Source organism: Megalobrama amblycephala, linkage group LG24, assembly GCF_018812025.1.
Source record: "Megalobrama amblycephala isolate DHTTF-2021 linkage group LG24, ASM1881202v1, whole genome shotgun sequence".
NCBI classification, from domain to species: domain Eukaryota; kingdom Metazoa; phylum Chordata; class Actinopteri; order Cypriniformes; family Xenocyprididae; genus Megalobrama; species Megalobrama amblycephala.
Window position 1 is genome coordinate 27,325,302 of NC_063067.1, and position 22,569 is coordinate 27,347,870.

At 37.2% G+C, this 22,569-nt stretch overlaps 1 protein-coding gene across 1 annotated transcript; it reads left to right on the plus strand.

Moving 5' to 3' along the window:
* The first annotated feature begins 1,283 nt into the window (after nt 1-1,283).
* On the plus strand, nt 1,284-20,807 carry tnnt2a (troponin T type 2a (cardiac)). The gene is made up of 14 exons (XM_048179134.1): nt 1,284-1,525; nt 1,769-1,807; nt 2,071-2,081; nt 8,034-8,090; nt 9,294-9,323; nt 9,755-9,779; nt 9,915-9,978; nt 14,456-14,572; nt 14,751-14,828; nt 14,938-15,045; nt 15,204-15,313; nt 16,879-16,969; nt 17,259-17,299; nt 20,584-20,807. Exons 1-14 carry the CDS (start codon nt 1,413-1,415, stop codon nt 20,615-20,617), a joined length of 918 nt encoding a protein of 305 aa, XP_048035091.1. The 5' UTR covers nt 1,284-1,412; the 3' UTR covers nt 20,618-20,807.
* Nucleotides 20,808-22,569: the final 1,762 nt, after the last annotated feature.

Sequence of the window (22,569 nt, forward strand, 5' to 3'; positions counted from 1 at the left end):
AAATATGCTATTTCTAATCGTTTAAATTTTTATTTTATTTTTTTATTTCTGGAAATCATCTCACGACCCCTCCCTCGCTGTCTCGCGACCCCCACTTTGGGAACCACTGTTCTAGAGACTGTGGTCTTTAGCCTCCTTGTTAGAGTGCCTGACTCTCATGCCGGCAGACCAGGCTTCAAGTCCCGCTTAGAGTGGCTGGTTACACAGGCCTGAGAGGATCTGACTTCGTAAAAAGTAGAAATATATTATTATGTTTTATCATTATTAACATTAATGATAATAATAATAATTGCATATTATGCATAATATGCATATTATTATTGTTGTTATTATCTTAATAATATTATCTTAATTATTGTTATCATTATTTTTCCACCAGTGTTTATGTTGTCTTATGTTTTCAGTAATGACATGCTAGAAGGAATATTTTTAATTAAATGTGTAATAATAATGCTCAAATGATGCAGGCCAGAGAGGATCTGACTTTGAAAATATGAAATATATTATATATTTTAATAATATTTTTAATAAAGCAAAAACAATGTTGTTATCTATAATTATTATTATTATCAAATAATATAAATAAAAACACTACTACTACTACTACTACTAATAATAATAATAATAATAATAATAATACAGCTTTAAAAACAAGTGGGGGAATATGATCATTATTAGTGACAAGAGTATTAATAATAACGTTGTTGTTATTACAAAAATGCTATTATTAATACTATTTTGTCAGTAATAATAAGAGTAATTTCCCCCTACTTGTTGTAAAACTGCATTATTATTATTATTATTATTACAATACTAATAATCATAATAATCATAGTAGTAATAATAATAATAATAATAATGCTTTACAAACAAGTGGGGAATGATGATTGTCAGCAGAAATATACAGAAATATTGAAGTATATTGACTCTCTCTCTCTCTCTCTCTCTCTCTCTCTCTCTCGTAACCACCCAAAGCAACCACCTTGAAAACATTCAGAACACCTAACAAGGCCTACATCATTTAAAATATATAAATCACTCTTCAAAACACTCAAGTTTCAAACAAAATGAGGCCTGTTAACCTTCAAACTAACCTTCCAACTGTTTCAAACCCTCCAATAAGTCGTGATCATGACAGAACTAAATAAATTGTGGATCTGAACACAATGCAGTCTCAGGCTGCTAGCATGAGTAGAGATATGGAATGGTAAGCAAGGTGACCGGTCATACCGGTCAGAGACTAACCAGTCACACATGTTATCACAGGACACCTCAAGAGAGTTGTGTTGATATGGACATTAGCTATCTCCATTCTCTTCACCATAACAATGGCAGCGGCCTTTTAGGGAGCGCTTTCAAGACTGTTCTCCACTTATCTCTGAGGGTAAAAATAAACACAGTGAGTGAGACGTATGACCCCCACAAAGACCCCCAGCTCCAATGATATAAGTATCAAGAGGAGAGCCAGAGCTTGCCTCTCGGACATTAAGACAGCCATTCTCTCTACATCTCAGCTGTATATCAGGTAAGAGGGTTCTATGCTGTATATTATTTATGTATTATGTACAGAAAAATTAACAGTGTGAGGTACAAAATTTATATTTGAAATAAGAATGAAAAACAAAACAAAAAAAGGACTGAATTTTTTTGATTATTAAAAAAAAAAAAAAAATTGTGTTTTTGGTTAACTTCTGAATTTATGTAATATTTACTTTTCATTAAAATAATATAATATATATTTTTTTACATTTATTTATTTTTACTACAGAGTAAAAATGTCAGACAACGAAGAAGTGGAAGAGTACGAGTAAGTGCATCAATTCATCACTCAATTATCATCCATTCATCAGTGACAAATATGTCTTACAATATTTCTTTTTAGTGATATTACAGTGTCGAAATAAGAATACTGTGCATACTACACTCACAAGTGCTATAGGATATTTTAATACCATCCACTTGTGACTCATCTGATAAGTATACTTAATCCGAGAATTCAGGCAGCTGTTGTGAAGTACTTGAGCTATGAGAACAATGGAAATAACAGCACTATTCTGTCTCATTCTCTAGGGAGCTGGAGGGTAAGTCTTGATTTCCATAACATAACTTTCATATTTACGCCCTAATTAAGAAAATACAGTTTTTGTTTTCAAAACGGTCAGAAATATTGGCCTTGCAGTTGTAACACTTTATTTTATGGTCTTTTAACTAGTTGCTTTTTAGCATGCATATTACTAGGATATTGGCTGTTTATTAGTACTTATTAAGCACATCTTAATGCCTTATTCTACATGACCTTATTCTACATTCCTTTATTCCAAAAACTTAACAACTACCTTATTTCCTATTAATAAGCAGTAAATTAGGAATTTATTGAGGGAAAAGTCGTAATTAATAGTGAATATGTGTTCCCCATACTAAAGTGTTACCCTTGAGGCTATAGAGTTTTAGAAAAGTGAAGTAACCACTTATATATATGGTGGTTTATGTAAAGATCCAATAACATTTCAACAGGGTAGTTAAAATATTGCCATTACACTGAAATTTGAATTGGGAGACAACAGTAAAACCTTCAAAACACACCAGCTAATCAGGTTTGCATATGTTACTCCTAAAGACCCTGGCACTTAAAACAAAAATCATAAATATTCGGACGAAGTTTGGACATGTAAGCATGGTTACAAGATATAGTGAACTGTCATTTAAGATTTATGACTGTGAAAGATAAGCTTTTCTTGTCAGTTGCAGAAGAACAAAAGTTCACTCTGCTTGACAGCTTTCAACAAAACACACCCAAAAATGACAATGATATGGAATGAGTAAAGCAGAAACTTCTGTAAGACCTGCATTATTGTCTTTCAGTGCAACTTGTGAACAGATCTCTTAGCTTCCATCTTTGTGATGTCTTTTTGTTTGCTGACCTAACCTGCATGGTGTGGCTTAGAGGTGCAAGAGGAGGAGCAGGAGGAGGAGGAGCAGGAGGAGGTGCAGCATGAGGAAGGTAGTAAATGCTTATCTGCCAAAGGCCATTCACTAACACTAAAAAAGTGCTATGGTAACATGGTAATACCATATTTTTACCTGCCTTAAACACCTCATTTGTAGTCCTGCCATTATTTCTGTGATTTAGTTGCATCACCATGTAACATATTTGCATAATGCTGCCTGCTGGCTACTTTGACTCAAACAAATGTAGTTCCCTTTCGATACTGTTCACTTGCATTGTGTCAGTTCACTGACACCTATAGGGAAAACTCAGTTTTCTCTGAATCCCAAAGCCTGATTGGTTTATGTCTGTGCAACTGCACAGACAAATGCCATTTCAGCCCAAAAGACTGCCTATATAAGTCATGCAGAAATGCCATATTTCTCCTTCAGTGTGAAGATCATCTTGCTATTCCGAAGAAGACTGAAGCCTCTACTCACTCTTCTCACCTCTTCTCGCCATTGAGCGAGCCTACACTGTAAAAAATTACCGTGATTTTAACAGTAAAAGACTGTAAAAATGCTGCGGTGAAAAACTGTTAATTGGTTTAGAAAGTTTCCGTACTATATACGGTGAATAACTGTAATAGATCTAACGGTACATTTAATGTAATTTTACGGTAAAATACCGTTAAATTCACAGTTTTTGAAAGTGAAAAATAACAATTCATTGTAAAATTTACAGTGAAAAACCGTAAATTGACATTCCCACAATTCCCTGCGTGACACTTCACATTTGATATATTTTTGTTTAAATAACTCTGTTTCTTCTTAGTTTTTCTCATTTTTTTCTAATCAGTTATGTACATTAGGGTTTTATGTTACATCTAATGTTGTTAAATTAATGTTTATTGCATTTTTAAAATTTCATGCATGTTACCATGATGGTGTTTAGTGTGTGTGTGAATGACACTGTGTGCACCTTCTATATATTAGTATTGTCCTCCTCAGCTTGTGGAAAAGCTGCTTGTGATGAACTTTGATTCATCATGTGACTCTTATCACCACTGTGTTTGGTGACTGTCAGTGTATTATAAAGATACAAAACAGATATTAGTACTTCATTAGGTTGGTAAATTAACATTATATCAGTTAATGAAATTACTGAAATCCAATGTTAAATATACATATTTAAAATGCAAAATTCACATGTTTACGGTTTGATGTCATTTTTACAGTATTGTTCTGGTAACCACAGCTGCCGGTATTTTTCCGTAGAAACAAGGGGATTTTTTTTACAGTGTAGCAGCAGAACAACAACACTTCGGCAAGCAAGATGATTCAGCGATCTCCCCTGTGGCCATCTGGCAACTTGCTAAGAGTGCAAATTTAAGAGCAAATTTTCCAGCCACATTGCTGGAAATGTCAGGCTGAGAATGTGGCAATTGCAGGGCTCACCTGCCCACTCCAGACAAGCACCCAGAGTGGGTCTCCTGCCTGGGTACTATGGACTCCAGCTGCCTGCACTGCAAGATGCTGAGCCTCGCAACGCTGCATGCTCAGATCATGCAAACCGCAAACCGCTCAAGCCCGCTCATCTCCTTCCCCTCTCAAGCCGAGTCAAAAGAAAAAGTGGAGCCGTCAGGCTGAGCAGCCAGGTGAAAGCGAGCCCACGTTGGCCCAGTGCTCTCCCCTCATCATTGCGAATCCCCTGTACTCTTCACCCACAAACTCTAGCTCTGATTGAAGGTCAATGTCCCACCTCGTGCATAATGCATGGGCCGACACACTCTCAAGGTGACCCAAGGCAGAGTCCTGCATGCGGGTGGGTACCCCGACAGGTGACCCGCCAAATTTAATGTATCGGGTGGAATAATATTTACGTGTCGGGTGCAGGTCGGACGCGCGGTAGGCACGGGTGGACTGCAGGTCCAATAGCCAAGACTATTCCAACTCAATTCAGTGCATTTGACAGCTTCTTTCAAATGGTCCAGTGCTTATTTGTGTTTACGCTCTGTCTGAAGATCGTTAAAGGCTTTGTATTGTAGCATTGTAGCCAATCGCACAGCATCTGATTGAAAGCTATAGTGATTATATTAATTTTGTTTGTGATTAGTATTCACTAAGTTACAGTTCATTTTCTGAGAACTATCAGATTGGACTTCGTTCAGAGGGAGACGACAGACCACGCATGTTAGTTTTCTTTATTTTGCAAAAAGCACAACATTTTGTTTTTACTCTGAGTGTACAGAAATAAAAGAAGATATTCTATAGTTTCAATTGATATATTACTTATGTCTCTATGAAAAAAAGGACTGTATTTTAAGTCTGTTTTGCTGCAATGTGAAAAAAACGCCGGCGCATTTCCCGACTCCAGAGAGTTAACGCAATGTTTAATTAAATGCAGCAACATAGAATGCCTAATGTTGGATTTATTGCTTGTGTTAGGCTACATGAGAAAATGATTTTTGTCTGCTTCATGTAGGAGACTTAATGCGGGTGCGGGTGCGGGTCGGGTCGCGGTTTTTATGTCAAACGGGACGGGTCGAGTCGGGTACGGGCTAAAATTATTGTTTTTGGCAGATATCGGGTGTGCTGTTAATAACTGCGGGTGCGGGGCGGGTGCGGGTGCGGGTTTATCAAACACGACCCATGCAGGACTCTGACCCATGGCTGCATCAAATCCTTGGTCCCTTGGAAATCATCCCACTTTTACCAGGACTGGGTAATGCTGGGCTCAGGTTACAGGAGGAAAATGGTCGTGACAGATGCCTCCAAGATGGGCTGGGGTGCCCTGTGCATCGGCAGAATAGCCTTCAGCTCAGCTCACGGGCACATCAACTGCCTGGAAATGATGTTGGTGATTCTGGCTGGAACTCATGTCATGTACTGGTCTGCACGGACAACAGGACGCCGGTTGCCTTTATAAACCACCAACGAGTTCTCAGGTCTCAACCTCTGCAAAGACTGGCGAATTGTCTACTCCTATCGGCACAGAGGAACCTCAGTGAGGGCAGTTCACATGTCATGTTGTCACACAGCAGACTGCCCCTGGGGCAATAGAAACATATCAACGCGATATGTTGCACCTTTGCTCAGGTGCATGTGGATCTCCGCAACGGAAGAGAAGTCCCAATGCCAGATTTACTTCTCAAAGGAAATGGACACACTGGCCCAGAAATTGACCTTTATGCCTTCCCTCCTGTAGCCTGGCTTCCACAGGTCATCAGTTGAATCCGAGAAGAAGCATGTTCAGTTCTCCTGGTGGCACCACATTGGCAGAACCAGCCTTGGTTCCCAGAATTGGAATCACGCCCTATGGCTGGCCAATCAATTGGGAAGCACGACGGGGTCAGTAAGTTTCTCAGGATAGATAGGAGGTTGAATCCTTACTGTCCGTGCTCAGTCCCATCATGGGACCCCTCCACAGTCCTTAGCGCACTTCGGGACCCTCCCTTTGAGCTGCTCAAGACAACTGACCTTCGGTCCCTCTCTCTTAAGACTGCCCTCTTGCTGGCATTAGCGTCAGTCAAGCGAGTTGGAGAACAGCGCTCTAGCTGATTTTGGCAATCAGAGATGCTGTTTTTCGGCTTCGGAGGCTGCACTAAAGGACTGCCAGTCCTAAGCAAAGGATTTCCAGATGGATTGTGGATGCAATAGCGCTGGCTTATAAGTCCATCGAATTGTTGTGCCCCCTAGGAGTTAGGGCTTAGAGGTATGGCCTCCTCTTGGGCATGGTTCAGCGGAATCTCTATCGCAGATATCTGTGTGGTGGCCGGCTGGTCCTCGCCAACCACTTTCATCAGATTTTGCAACCTAGACACAGGTGTTGACAGTCCAAATGCTTGTGCACTATGTAGCCATGCTCCAAACGCAGTCTGAACCTCTCCTTTTGCAAATTTTCATGGGGCCCTCAAATGAGTGGCCCTAAGCTGTCAGCTTGCAGAGCGGCTTCCATTCTACGCTTGTAGCATGGCACTATTGGATTAAGTTCCCCATAAGTGTCAGTGAACTGACGCAACGCTAGTGAACCATATCGAAAGGGAATGTTTATTTTAACGTTTCACCCTGGTTCCCTGAGAAGAAAGAAAGAAAGAAAGAAAGAAAGAAAGAAAGAAAGAAAGAAAGAAAGAAAGAAACTACTTAGGCAGCCTTACTTTCTACTACATAGGCAGCCATGTTTTATTGAAAGCCTGTGGAAAGTCTGTGGTTGAGAGTCAAACAACTGCTGGGACGACATTGTCCTGCAGCACTTCACAGACGATAAGTGGAATGAGAATTTTAGAATGACACGACAACAACAACAGCTTGTTCCGTGCGTCATACGTCACTGCGCCATTTCTACATCATTGCATATGCACAGAAATTTCCAGTTTTGGTTTACATGCATATCAAAGGATTAGAAAAGGTTTACACCACCCCTTACAATTTGGCCAATTCATTCCAATTGACGTGGTTACATGTGACTTTTTTTATACAATTGGTTTATTAGGGTCCTTGCAAAAAGGAGCTAATGACTCACTGATAAAGTAACAATGTAAAATTAACGATGCAACCTACAGAAAGAGTCACTATCCGTGATCAGTGAAGAGTTTTAATGCTTCAGTGAATGCAGCTCGGTCAATCAGATTTGAGGACCAGATTTAAATTTTGTATAAATCAAAGTATGGTATTACCATCTATACTACAAAACTTTTTAAGTGTCTGACGTCAGACATGCCGACACATTTATATCATAGACAACAGTTGTGTGGCTGGTAGAGAGGTGTGTCTTGCTGTAAGTGCGTAACCATCTGAGGGATTTGTGGTATGCTTTAATCTAACTAGCCTGCCACCAGTACCCATCATGCCCAGGCTGGTATATGGCTTCTTTGCCCTCAGGAACTAACTCACTCAATCTTCCATAACAGAATATGAGTTCACCATGCACTCTCTCTTACACACATACTTCAATTAGATTTTTTTTTTCCCCACTCTCAAATGGACAGAATGACTAACTTCAAAGGAATCTTTATGTAAATTGATACCTAATGAACCAAAACAATTGAATCATGGTTGACAGTAATGCAAGCTAAATACACCCGTCCTGCAACTTTCTCCATATCCAGAGGTTCAAGAGGAGGAAGCGAAAGCAGGAGGAGAGGAAGAGACCACTCAAGAACATGGTGAGTCTTGTTGGTGATCCCCTCAGTTTGACCTCAAACCCCTCCAGACCTCCATCAGACAATCAGAAAATTTGTCATGAAGAGTTCTTAGCATTATACTGTTGAAGTTATTTAACGTCATCAGGAATTGCTCTACAAATTATTGCAGATTTTCTTGGATGGAATTGAAAAGAAAATACTTACATAACTCACTTAAGAATACACAATAGTACTTATCCAAAATTTGTCTCACCAAAATAATATTTTTTATTAAATCAATTTTTGTATTATTTTGGTTTTTATGTACAATATTTTTAATTTAAATAAAATAGTGAATAGTTGAGAAGTTGATGTATGATGGACCATCATAGTAAAGCTTGGCTGAAGTCAGGGATAAATGTCATAATCACAACCATAAACACAAAAACTTTAGGTGAGTTGAAAAAGTTTTGTATTGAGTTGTATATGTAAATACAAATGTATATTTTTAATAAAAAATAAAATCCAATTTCCTGCAGATTTTCAGATGAAAAAGAATATAAGAAACACTGATCTATTGGAATTTGCATTCATCTTCAGTTGCGTCATCTGCCAAATGAAATTGAAACGCCCAGTTGCAGAAATACCTTTGTTGAAGATTTATCTAAGCGTTGCGGTTTTAGGTTTATTGATTGCACTGATAAAGACAAAAACCAAATAAACCAAAAAAAATAAAAAATAAAATAGAACCAAATACCAACCAAAGAGAATAATACAGAACCAAAAACCAATAAATAGAGCCAAATGGAATTGAAACATTTACAAATAAAACAGCATTCAAAAGTAAAAAGCTTTATAAAATTAGAAGAGAAAAAAAGTGGCCAGAATTTTGTAGTAATTGTTTAACAGGCTCATTGGTGCTCATTGTCTAATTCTGAAAAGACCTTCTGAGGAAATGAATTAAGTGAGAAAATGAAAAAAAGTTATATTGTTCCAAACATGTGTGACTAAAGAACACAAAACATATTTAGAAAAAGTCATTGAATTTTATTTACTGATCCAACAAGTCACATGCATTTAACTGAACTCATAATACACAATAAATCTAAAAATATTCTGCTCTATGTATATAGTTGAATTGAAGTGTGGTAATTTTCCCATTATTCTTGTTATTGTTTTTTACTTCTTTGTTCTCTGTGGCACTGTCAGTGATGCTGAAAACCTCAGTTTCTATGTTTCTTTCAGATGGGGAAGAAGAGACAGAAGACGGAGGAGGTATTTGGTCTTTATTGCATTGCCAAAAGTCAGGAAGCCTGAAATTTACAGCTTTCCAGTAATTGTTTGTGACATGTAGCAGCTTGTATTACGGCACACACCCTTCTGAATAAACGTATGTTCAAAGTATTAGATCATACCAAATCATTTCATGATAACATTCATTACAGAAAGAAAAAAAAAAAAAAAAAGACAGCTGTTTTAGTTATAATCTGATTTATTGACACATTCTTAACCATCTGTAACCATGTGCTATTGTGTAATAAATGGTACTGGTGAGAACACGTAGGGCAATTTTTTTGCAAATTTGGTTTCAGTTATTTAGAATGGTTCCACCACAAATATTGAGAATAAATTTATAGTTTTGGAAGTAAAAAATCCCTCATATTGCTTTGAATGACTTCTGATTGTTTATATGTTTGATTTTTCAGAAGAGGCTAAACCCAAATTCCTAAAGTAAGTTGATTTTATATTTTTTATCTATTTTATAAATACCCTAAAGTAAGTTGATGTTATATTTCTAAAGATCAAGATCAACAGAACATGATTTAATTTCATATAGAATTTTCAAAGCCCATCATTGTTTTTCAGACCTTTCATGTTGCCGAACCTGGTGCCCCCAAAGATTCCAGATGGAGAAAGAGTTGATTTTGATGTGAGTAAAATTCACAGGAGGCTTACTGAGACTAAACTATTTTGGTTATGATTTCCATTTGTCAAACCACTCTAGAATCCAAATTAACAGCTCATAAAAGTTCAATGATCTTTAGCAAAACAGAGTGAGCCTTGGTGATAATGAGCAAATCCCAAAGACTTTCAATGAATTTAAGATCTGGACTCAGAGGTGCCAATTCATGTGTGAAAATGATTCTTTATGCTCCCTCCCAACCATTCTTTCACAATTTGAGCCTGATGAATCTTAATAGCTGCATTTCCATTTCCCTTCAAACTGTGCAAATTGATATTGCGAATTGAAAATACTCCGAATGGAAACACGTTAGTTTCACAAAAACTCCCATATATCACAAAATGCTCATATGAGGTGGTTTTTCAGGCAATTTGAAAAAGTAATACAAAACTGCAATGGATTTTTTTTTTTTTTTTTTTTTTTTCACATTTACAGGTCACCTGAGGTACCTAAAAGTCAATCATTCTTGTATGTATGTTTGGACAGAAGACAAGTTTAATAAGCAGTTTAATAAGTTCTTTATTAAAATAATAAAAGACAAAAGAATTATAGGAATACTGGATTCTAAACAACAAAGAAATGCCACAATTTATCAAGACCTTGAAGCAGATATGAGGGAGAAACACCCAGAAACACCTCATACGTGGCCGCTTTCCTTTTAAGGGGCTTTCCTTGCCATAAATGCTTGGATAACATGTCTACGTCTCCTTCTATTAAAAATAATGGCTAATGCAGTGACTGCGATATACTTCAACCTACTAACATCCTTCACCATTATTTTTGGAATGACTTATTACAAAAGGAAAAAAATATGTTTTAGTCGTACAACGTCATGGAAACACTGTCATTTTTCAATAGTTTTTTATTGAAATTTAGAAAATATTGCAAAAGTTTTGCACAAATCTGTAATGGAAACTCGGCTACTGTCATCCTGGAATATGACCATGATGTGTCTTCCTACATGGTTGTTTAAGAAATTAAAAGCTACACACTCCAATTAGGGTTAGAAGAACTGTTGCCACACATATAACATGCTAGAAACAGCAATAATGATCCAATCATAGACTCTTAAGTATTTGCCTATTTAAATCCAAACAGGGATTTCTTTTTCTTCTTCTTCTTTTTTTTTTTTTTTTCTTTTTGTCCGGGCAGTGTATTATGTATATTATACAGGTGCTGGTCATATAATTAGAATATCATCAAAAAGTTGATTTATTTCACTAATTCCATTCAAAAAGTTAAACTTGTATATTATATTTATTCATTACACACAGACTGATATATTTCAAATGTTTATTTCTTTTAATTTTGATGATTATAACTGACAACTAAGGAAAATTCCAAATTCAGTATCTCAGAAAATTAGAATATTATTTAAGACCAATACAAAGAAAGGATTTTTAGAAATCTTGGCCAACTGAAAAGTATGAACATGAAAAGTATGAGCATGTACAGCACTCAATACTTAGTTGGGGCTCCTTTTGCCTGAATTACTGCAGCAATGCGGCGTGGCATGGAGTCGATTAGTCTGTGGCACTGCTCAGGTGTTATGAGAGCCCAGGTTGCTCTGATAGTGGCCTTCAGCTTTTCTGCATTGTTGGGTCTGGCATATGGCATCTTCCTCTTCACAATACCCCATAGATTTTCTATGGGGTTAAGGTCAGGCAAGTTTGCTGGCCAATTAAGAACAGGGATACCATGGTCCTTAAACCAGGTACTGGTAGCTTTGGCACTGTGTGCAGGTGCCAAGTCCTGTTGGAAAATTAAATCTGCATCTCCATAAAGTTGGTCAGCAGCAGGAAGCATGAAGTGCTCTAAAATTTCCTGGTATATGGCTGCGTTGACCTTGGACCTCAGAAAACACAGTGGACCAACACCAGCAGATGACATGGCATCCCAAACCATCACTGACTGTGGAAACTTTACACTGGACCTCAAGCAATGTGGATTGTGTGCCTCTCCTCTCTTCCTCCAGACTCTGGGACCCTGATTTCTAAAGGAAATGCAAAAGTTACTTTCATCAGAGAACATAGCAGCAGTCCAGTCCTTTTTGTCTTTGAGACGCTTCTGACGCTGTCTGTTGTTCAAGAGTGGCTTGACACAAGGAATGCGACAGCTGAAACCCATGTCTTGCATATGTCTGTGCATAGTGGTTCTTGAAGCACTGACTCCAGCTGCAGTCCACTCTTTGTGAATCTCCCCCACATTTTTGAATGGGTTTTGTTTCACAATCCTCTCCAGGGTGCGGTTATCCTTATTGCTTATACACTTTTTTTCTACCACATCTTTTCCTTCCCTTCGCCTCTCTATTACTGTGCTTGGACACAGAGCTCTGTGAACAGCCAGCCTCTTTTGCAATGACCTTTTGTGTCTTGCCCTCCTTGTGCAAGGTGTCAATGATCATCTTTTGGACAACTGTCAAGTCAGCAGTCTTCCCCATGATTGTGTAGCATACAGAACTAGACTGAGAGACCATTTAAAGGCCTTTGCAGGTGTTTTGAGTTAATTAGCTGATTAGAGTGTGGCACCAGGTGTCTTCAGTATTGAACCTTTTCACAATATTCTGATTTTCTGAGATACTGAATTTGGGATTTTCCTTAGTTGTCAGTTATAATCATCAAAATTAAAAGAAATAAACATTTGAAATATATCAGTCTATGTGTAATGAATGAATATAATATACAAGTTTCAGTTTTTGAATGGAATTAGTGAAATAAATCAACTTTTTGATGATATTCTAATTATATGACCAGCACCTGTATTATATTAAGTATTTTAACAGTGTTGTTCTATAAAACCAGTTTTATTTGCTTTTGATACTTTATTTGAACCAAATATTATTGCCTCACTGTTATTATACATGTATTTTAAAGGATATTGTTTGCTTAAAGGTGCCCTCGAACCGTTTTTTCCAAGATGTAATATAAGTCTAAGGTGTCCCCTGAATGTGTCTGTGATGTTTCAGCTCAAAATACCCCATAGTTTTTTTTTAATAAATTTTTTTAACTGCCTATTTTGGGGCATCATTAACTATGCACCGATTCAGTGCGCGGCCCCTTTAAATCACGCACTCCCTGCTCTCGACTATAATACAGTGTATTTACAAAGTTCACACAGCTAATATAACCCTCAAATGGATCTTTACAAGATATTCGTCATGCATACTGCATGCATGCATCGGATCATGTGAGTATGGTATTTATTTGGATGTTTACATTTAATTCTGAATGAGTTTGATAGTGCTCCGTGGCTAAAGCTAACATTACACACTGTTGGAGAGATTTATAAAGAATGAAGTTGTGTTTGTGCATTATACAGACTGCAAGTGTTTAAAAGTGAAAATAGCGACGGCTCTCTTGTCTCCCTGAATACAGTAAGAAACGATGGTAACTTTAATCACATTTAACAGTACATTAGCAACATGCTAACAAAACATTTCAGTTGCGTCCCAAATGACACACTATACACTATGCACTTATACAGTATGCATTCATCCATGTAGTGCATGAATTGTATAAGGTTATTTTGTCATTTAACAACGGAGTCCGATCCTCCCTTCCCCTCCACTACGTAATTAAAGCTGTGACAGTCGAGTGCACGAAGTGTCCAACATTCCACACTTTGTTTTTTCCATTAATTTAGTGCATCATCCGGGTATTTAAAGTGCACTTTTTCTTTTTGGAATTTTCTGTGTGAACGCACTACTCGCACTATTTATACTTAAAAACGTCATAGAATAGTGCATAAGTACGCGAATTGGGACGCACCTATAGAAAGACAATTTACAAATATCACTAAAAATATCATGTAATCATGAAACTTCACTTTGAAACTCAATGTATGTATTTTCCATGTACTGAACTCTTGCTATTCAACTATGCCAAGGTAAATTCAATTTTTGATTCTAGGGCACCTTTAAGTCACAAAAATATCTGATTACTCGATTAATCTTAAAAATAATCGACCGATTGCTCAATTACCAAAATAATTCTTAGTGACAGCGCTACATAGAATATTATGAAATGTTAGATAAAAGATCAAATATAAGGTATTACAATCAAGTTTTATAATTTTAACTATTAAAATATATTTCTCATTTTATAATTATTGTAACAATAATGTTTTTGTCAGCACATTTTTTAAATATCCGGAAGATTTTTGTCATTTTCTGAGGCACTTTTGCCTATTTCAATCTGTATATTTTCTTACTATTTTATAAATACCCAAGTAGAAAGTAGGTAGATGTTTTTGAAGTACTGAAATATCTTGACAAACAACAACATATATTTGAATATTTGTAGAAATCAGCAAATCTACAAATGCTTCAGAATGTTTCACTGGACACAGACATTAATCAGATTCTGATTAATGCTGTTATATATCTGAACTTGCATGTATTGTCAAGAAAACTGTCAAACTGAAAACTGCCCCCCCTCCCCCTCAGGATATCCATCGTAAACGTATGGAGAAGGACCTAAACGAGCTCCAGACATTGATTGAAGCTCACTTTGAAAGCCGTAAAAAGGAGGAGGAGGAACTCATCAGCCTAAAAGACAGGATTGTGAGTGAGCAATGCTCAAATATGAGACAAATATGTGACATGGAGTAAGACTGAATGTGCTTGACTCAACAGACAAGTGTCAAATCAATCAACTCTGTCATTTTGAAGAATAAACGTCACCATTAGCTCTTGTTGAGTGATCTCAGATGTAAAAGTTGTAATGTGACTGATCCCGCAGGAGAAACGGCGTTCAGAGCGAGCAGAGCAGCATAGGATTCGCAGCGAACGCGAGAAGGAACGGCAGAAGCGTGTGGAGGTCAGTAGAAAACCAAAGCAATAAGACATTGACATTTCATGTAACCTCACACTGATGGAGACAAACTGGTATTAGCTTTGCAAATCCTTCCCTGTTTTTAAATGTTTAGGAAGAAAGAGCTCGCAAGGAGGAAGAGGAAGCCAAAAAGAGGGCAGAGGACGATGCCAAGAAGAAGAAGACGCTCACCAGTCTGCACTTCGGTGGTTACATGCAGAAGGTCAGAGTTGAGACAGTATGAATTTCGCTGAGAAAAAGACATTTGACTGTCTCCATGAGTTCCCAACATGTTTAGTGACAGAAATGTGACAACTATATATATATATATATATATATATATATATATATATACATATATATAAAATTGTTTTGTTGCAGATAGAGAGACGGAGTGGAAAGAAACAGACTGAGAGAGAGAAGAAGAAGAAGATTCTTGGCGATCGCCGCAAACCTTTGGACATCGACAGTGCCAACGACTCCGCTCTCAGGTTTGAAAAGTCATTCTACGATTACCTACAGGAGCAAATGTAGGGCCACAACAGGTCATGCATTCTAATTTTTTCACAGTTAAAGGGATATTCCACCCAGAAATGAACATTTGGCATCATGGCCTTTTTCTTCTGTGGAACACAAAAGAATGCTGGAAAAGACTTCCATTGTATAGACAAAAAAGAAAGTCATGTAGTTTTTGAATTACAGGAGATGATGACAGAATTTAAATGTATTATTTATTATTAATATATGATGATTGTCAAACATACCGGTACTACCGGTATACAGTCGGTACTAAAAAACAAAATTATGATACTAGCATTTCTGCAGTGCCGGTAGTACCGAGTACCCGCTCATAGATGGTTCTTTCAAATGCTTTTGCTCGTGTTTGTTTAAGTGCTCTCTGAGCATCAAAGGTTTCTATTTACAGCATGTTTTTTACAAGCACTGAGCATTGTAGCCAATCACAATCATATCTTTTGAGCATGTGAACGCAATGTCTTATCACAGGTGCTAGTCTGTAAGCTAGTCAGAAACCATTAACACTGCTGAAAACACACAAGGCTTTGTTTTGTTTTGACGTGAGCCGCACGCTCGCAAATCCTTTCATTATAACAGTGGTTCCCAACCACATTCCTGGAGGCCCACCAACACTGCACATTTTGCATATCTCCTCAAACACCCCTGATTAAGGTTATCAGCTCATTAGTAGTGACTCAGAGATCTAAAAAGGGTGTGTCAGACAAAGGAGACATGCAAAATGTGCAGTGTTGGTGGGCCTCCAGGAATCTGGTTGGGAACCACTGCATTATAACAAAGTGTAATACAATATAAAGTGTAAAAACAATATAAATAAGATATTTATTGTACAATTAAGACAGCTTTTTTATCATCACAGGAGTTTTCATGAGAACTCAGTGAGCTTGCACTTTAGAGATCGACAGCCTTAGTGATTATAAAGCGAGTGAGCACAAGTTGAGTTTTTCATACTGCTAAGTGCATGGCGAAGTTTCTGGATTGACAAATGCACGATTGAATCGGAAACTGCAGTGATTGACAGTGATAACCAAAGGACGAGACAAAAATGGGACAACATTTTTAAAAAGTACTTAATTTAACAGTTTTTGCTCTGGTACCGAAATTGGTACTGAGAACCGTGGAATTGTACTGGTATTGGTACTGACAACTGAAATTTTAGCACTGTGACAACCCTAGTAATAATCACAATAAACAAATTCCCCCACCTAGTAACGTAGTTCAACAGAGCAACTATCTCTCCTCCAGTCAGATTCTTTTACTACAGGCGTGTCAAATCCTGCTCCTGGTGGGCCACTGTCCTGTAGAGTTCAGCTCCAACCCCAATTAAACACACCTCAACCAGCTAATCAAGGTCTTACTTTGCATACTAGAAACTTCCATATGTGTTGAGGCAAGTTGGTGCCCTCCAGGACTGAGATTGGACACCCCTGTTTTACTGCTTCTTAACTTCTGGAATATAATTCAATACAAATACAAATAGCAATCAAGCAGATTTAATAATAATGATCCATTTTTTCATCAGGGAGAAAGCAAAGGAACTGTGGAGTTGGATGCGTCAACTAGAAGCAGAGAAGTTTGAGTTACAGTACCAGTTTACCAAACAGAAATATGAGGTAAGCTGAAGAATTTAATCACTAGGATACAGTATCAACATGAAATAAAAAAAAAACCTATTCACTTTCTTAAAACATGTTTCCAGTCTCAGTGCGTAAGGATCATTAGTGCAAGTAATTCAAAGAAAAAAAAATCCAAAACTTTTATCAAAATGTAATAACTTGGTCTTCAACAATTTTCCTTATTGGCTGCATCACCTCCAAATGCACAGATAATTCAATCATCATGGTCTCATTATCCTGTGTTCAGTGAGATGTTTAGTGTTTTTGATTGTGCATCTCTCTACAGATCAATGTCCTGAGGAACAGAGTCAGTGACCACCAGAAAACGTGAGTTCTAACCTGATCTCATGAGAAAACGTAACTATTTTTACGATTTCGTATGTATTTATACAATGTGATTTGTATGAAAGTAAGCACGAAGGTCCACCCCTAAACCTAAAGTTGTTAAATGAGAATTACAATTCAATTTCTACTATAAAAGAATCTCTCCAGTGTGTTCATATTACTCATGGACATCCGACCTCGATGGACTGAGTAGAGGAAATTAACCAGAGAAGCTTTTCCGGAAAGTTTGCTTTGTTTCGAAATCCTCAAACGAACTTTGTTTTGGCCTGATTTTGTTCAAAATGACATTACACCAGTTTGTTACCTCAATTTCACTTAAAGTATCTCAGGGCCTTAATGGTTATTTTTAGGTTTTATTCTTAAAACTATAAGCTTCCCATATCTAAACAGAAGGCTGACATGTGGCAGCTTTTTTTTTAGTAAATGTTTAGTAAATATCTCACTTACCAGTTCATAAGACATGAGACATAAATAAACATATGCACATTTGTAATATGGAAATCATATGTAAGCATAGACTTTATGGCACTGTGCATGTGTGCAAGGTATTTTTGAATCTGATTGAGAAAATAGACGGATTTGGGTGTTTACGTGATTTTTTAGGTCTGTTCTAAATATCATCTGGATCGAGCTCAACCACATTGATTGAGATGTTTACATGAAGGCTTTTCAGTCCAATTGAGCCATCAATCCAATTAGAAACTGATTATTTGGGTGCATGTAAACAGCTAGAGTGACATAAGCAGATTGTATGAAACGTACAAATGTTACTAAATTCAACAAATTTGCCACCAATCCAACAAAATGTAAAATAGTTGAGTCTCATTATTCTGCAACAACTACTCATCATCAAATCTGCATGAACATTAATAAACTTGGCAGAAGGTTGGCGATTGTTGACCACTGAACTAGTTCTGACATTATTTTGGTTAACACATACCTGCACTATTCTCTCAGGGTTTGGTATATTGCTGTATGTGTATTTTTTTTTTATATAACCCTGCATATATGTCCCCGAGGACTTTCTCATTCAAATCAAACTCTGACTCATCCACTCTGCCTCAGGCATGGAACACAGAAACACGAGTCTTTGTGAATGCATGTCAGAGTGACAGTCCTGTCAGCTGTCAGAGCTGCTTGAAAGGCAGAAAACGACTGTGGGAGTTTGAGGGCATGGAGGCTTTGGGTTGCCATTTGTTGCACAGCAAAGTGAGCATTTACCTGTGCATGTCCAGCACTAAACTCTCGTCTACATCATTAGTCAGCAGAGATCTCAGCAGCTCTATCTGTTCCAGTACAAAGGAACAGTTACGTATTGTTACGCAATATGTTTAAAGGATTAGTCCACTTTCAAATAAAATGTTCCTGATAATTTACTCACCCCCATGTCATCCAAGATGTTCATGTCTTTCTTTCTTCAGTTGAAAAGAAATTAAGGTTTTTGAAACATTCCAGGATTTTTCTCCATATAGTCATCATTTACCCTCATGTTGTTTCAAACCCATAAGACTATGTAACTACAACTTTGATGCCTAAAAGAGATCATAAAACTAATCCATATGAATTGAGCAGTTTAGTCCAAATTTGACTTGGACGCATTATATGATGAACATATTGAATTTCAGCTTTTATTCACGGTGAACACAGAAGCTCAACTGAACTTGCTTGATGCGCAAGAACAAACCTCATTGGTTCTTGCGGAAGCTCAAACCTGCTGCGTAACATGAGAACGAACCTCATTGGTTCTTGCTGAAGCTCAAACCTGCTGCATAACACACGAAAAATGAACCTCATTGGTTTTTGCGGAAGCTCAAACATGCTGCCTAAGTTCATTCTCGTGTTATGCAGCACGTTTGAGCTTCCACAAGAACCAATGAGGTTCGTTCTCATGTTACGCAGCAGGTTTGAGCTTCAGCAAGAACCAATGAGGTTCATTCTCATGTTACGCGGCACATTTGAGCCTCAGCAAGAACCAATGAGGTTCATTCTCATGTGTTACACAGAATGTTTGAGCTTCAGCAAGAACCAATGAGGTTCATTTTTGGTGTGTTTTGCAGCACGTTTGAGCTTCCACAAGAACCATTGACACGAAAAATGAACCTCATTGGTTTTTGCGGAAGCTCAAACATGCTGCCTAAGTTCATTCTCGTGTTACGCAGCACGTTTGAGCTTCCACAAGAACCAATGAGGTTCATTCTCATGTTACGCAGCATGTTTGAGCATCCAATGAGGTTCATTCTCATGTGTGTTACGCAGCACGTTTGAGCTTCCGCAAAAACCAATGAGGTTCATTCTCATGTTACGCAGCACGTTTGAGCTTCCGCAAAAACCAATGAGGTTCATTCTTGTGTTACGCAGCACGTTTGAGCTTCCGCAAAAACCAATGAGGTTCATTCTTGTGTTACGCAGCACGTTTGAGCTTCCACGAAGACCAATGAGGTTCATTCTCATGTTACGCAGCACGTTTGAGCTTCCACGAAAACCAATGAGGTTCATTCTTGTGTTACGCAGCACGTTTGAGCTTCCACGAAAACCAATGAGGTTCATTCTTGTGTTACGCAGCACGTTTGAGCTTCCACGAAGACCAATGAGGTTCATTCTCGTGTTACGCAGCATGTTTGAGCTTCAGCAAGAACCACGAGTTTCATTTTTCGTGTGTTATGCAGCAGGTTTGAGCTTCCGCAAGAACCATTGAGGTTTGTTCTTCGCGCATCAAGCAAGTTCAGTTGAGCTTCTGTGTTCGCCCATCAATGTTTATATGTGAATAAAAGCTGAAATTCAATATGGTCATCATATAATGATGATATTCATCACCAAGTCAAATTTGGACTAAACTGCTCAATTCATATGGATTAGTTTTATGATCTCTTTTAAGCATCAAAGTTGTAGTTACATAGTCTTATGGGTTTGAAACAACATGAGGGTAAATGATGACAGAAATTTCATTTTTGAGTGAACTAACCATTTAAGCTTACTGATGCCACAATTGTTGTCAGATTAGACGCTAGCAGCATGATTGTTCTAAACTTTTATGGTTTATACAATAATTAATTCTCTTACCTGTCGAAATAAGTAACTTGAGCATACTCAGGATTTTATCCATCATTGTGGATGCCGTAGCGATGTTTACGCTCCTTTTTGGGTGCACAGGTGCTAATTTTCCTGTTTTCTCTGCTGATATAGCACGATAAGTGTCCACTATCTACTTTTTTTTGCACAAAACGTTGTTTATCGGCTGTTATTTTCTTGGCTATTTTTTCTTCTAGGACAAAGAGAACTAAGAGAGGCCTCAGGAAGTGAATGCTGTGCTAAAAGACATACTGGACTCCTCACAAACCCATAGAAATCATGAAGAGAACGTTCAGGAGAGATGTGTATACTACTTCACTGATTCATTTGCTTTTAATTAGTCATACTGAATAAACACTGTAGATTTTGTCTGTGTACAACTGAACAAAAATAATAAAAAAAAATATCAGAACATGAAGCACCAATAGTGTTTTTGTTGTGTACACTTGAAAGAATGCTTTATGTCTTTTGACAAATTTAATGCTTGCTGAATAAAATACCTTTATAATGTTACAAAAGATTTTTAGTTCAAATAGATGCTGTTTTTTTGGGCTTTCTATTCATGGTTTCCATAAAATATGAAGCAGTACAACTGTTTTCAACATTGATGATAATAAGAAGAAATGTTTCTTGAGCATCAAATCATCATATTAGAATGATTTCTGAAGGATCATGTGACACTGAAGACTGGAGTAATAATGCTGAAAATTCAGCTTTGATCACAGGAATAAAGTACGTTTTAAAATATATTCAAATAGTCTTTTCTATTTGCACAATGTTACTGTTTTTACTACATTTTTGTTCAAATACATGCTGCCTTATAGTGCTAAGCATAAGAAACTTCTTTCAAAAACATTAAAAAAATGTAAAGACCCCATACTTTTGAACAGTGTATGTATATGTGCACTCGTTGAAATGTTACCGATACTTAAAATGATACATTTGAAAGTTTTTTTTTGCTTTCGTTTTCATTTTTTTCTTTCTTTTTTTTTTAAAATTCAGAACTGTGGTGTAATTTACAGTACTAACTGATATAAATGCATGGAACCAAAATCAGATGCAAATTTGTTAAAACAATGGCTGTGTTCAGAGTGGAACCACTCGCCACTGGAGCCACTGTCACATGAGCTTCGTGTCGCATGTTACGTCAATTCGGTGTCGGTTATCTTACACATAAAAAGTTGCATTTAAAATCTCTCTTCATGTAAACACACAACATAATGAACTATAATTATTCATGCATATGCACAATAAACGTCTTCAAATGATGCACATTGACACACACCCAGCTCTTTTCTGTTAATGGCCCTTGAGGCCTTTCTGCAGATTTAAAGGCCAAAAAATTCTCCTCCCAAATGATTTGCATATTACCATTTGGCACAGGAGCATATACTGTGTTCACATCATCATGTGCTAGTGCTTTAGCATCCATAAGTTCCCATCTGAAACAAAACTCAATTACAGTAATTTAGACCTACAAACAATTCTATGAAATAACCATGAGCAGAACAGGCTAAACGCATTAACAAAATGACCCTTGATATGCACATGCTGAAGCCAGTGTTCAATCTCTTCAATATTACACTGCGTTACAAATTATTATGCAGAGGCACCAGCAGCTTCAAATACCTGTTGGCTGCTCAACACTGGCTCTTTTATAGCTGCCCTTTTAATGCAATTATTTTTTTTTTGACAGGAACTTTCCTTAATAAGCCTTTATCTGAGTTCTGCTGTGCTCTAAATCACTCGCAAATCTTATGATAATTTGATAATCTCCATTCAGTTTCACACAATATTGGTTGTTTTCATGCCTTTTGCACAACATTGCACCATTTCATGCTTTTCATCTTCAGAAAGATCTTTCTTCCTCCTCATATTGCATGAGAACTGTGACTTGCTTAATAATGTGGAACAACCTCTAAGTAGGGTTTCCATAGATCTGGCAAATTATTTTGTCTGAGATTGATACCAGTTTTCTAAAAAGACATGGATAAATAAACCAACAAACATTTTCTTAGAAAAACTAAAATCTGAACTGTACTGAAATCTTACTAATATGTCACTTATATAATAATTTGGAATGCAGTGTATGAAAAGAACAAACTTTATAATTACACTGGGAAATTTGTATGACTCATAAAGCTTCTCCTGGCTCACAGCCCGCCGTTTCTAGTGTAGGGCGG

Coding starts and splice junctions, on each gene's coding strand:
- tnnt2a (XM_048179134.1), top strand. CDS start 1,413: ATGACCCCCACAAAGACCCCCAGCTCCAATGATATAAGTATCAAGAGG. Junction 8,091..9,293: donor AGAGACCACTCAAGAACATG/GTGAGTCTTGTT, acceptor TGTTTCTTTCAG/ATGGGGAAGAAGAGACAGAA. Junction 9,324..9,754: donor AGAGACAGAAGACGGAGGAG/GTATTTGGTCTT, acceptor TTGATTTTTCAG/AAGAGGCTAAACCCAAATTC.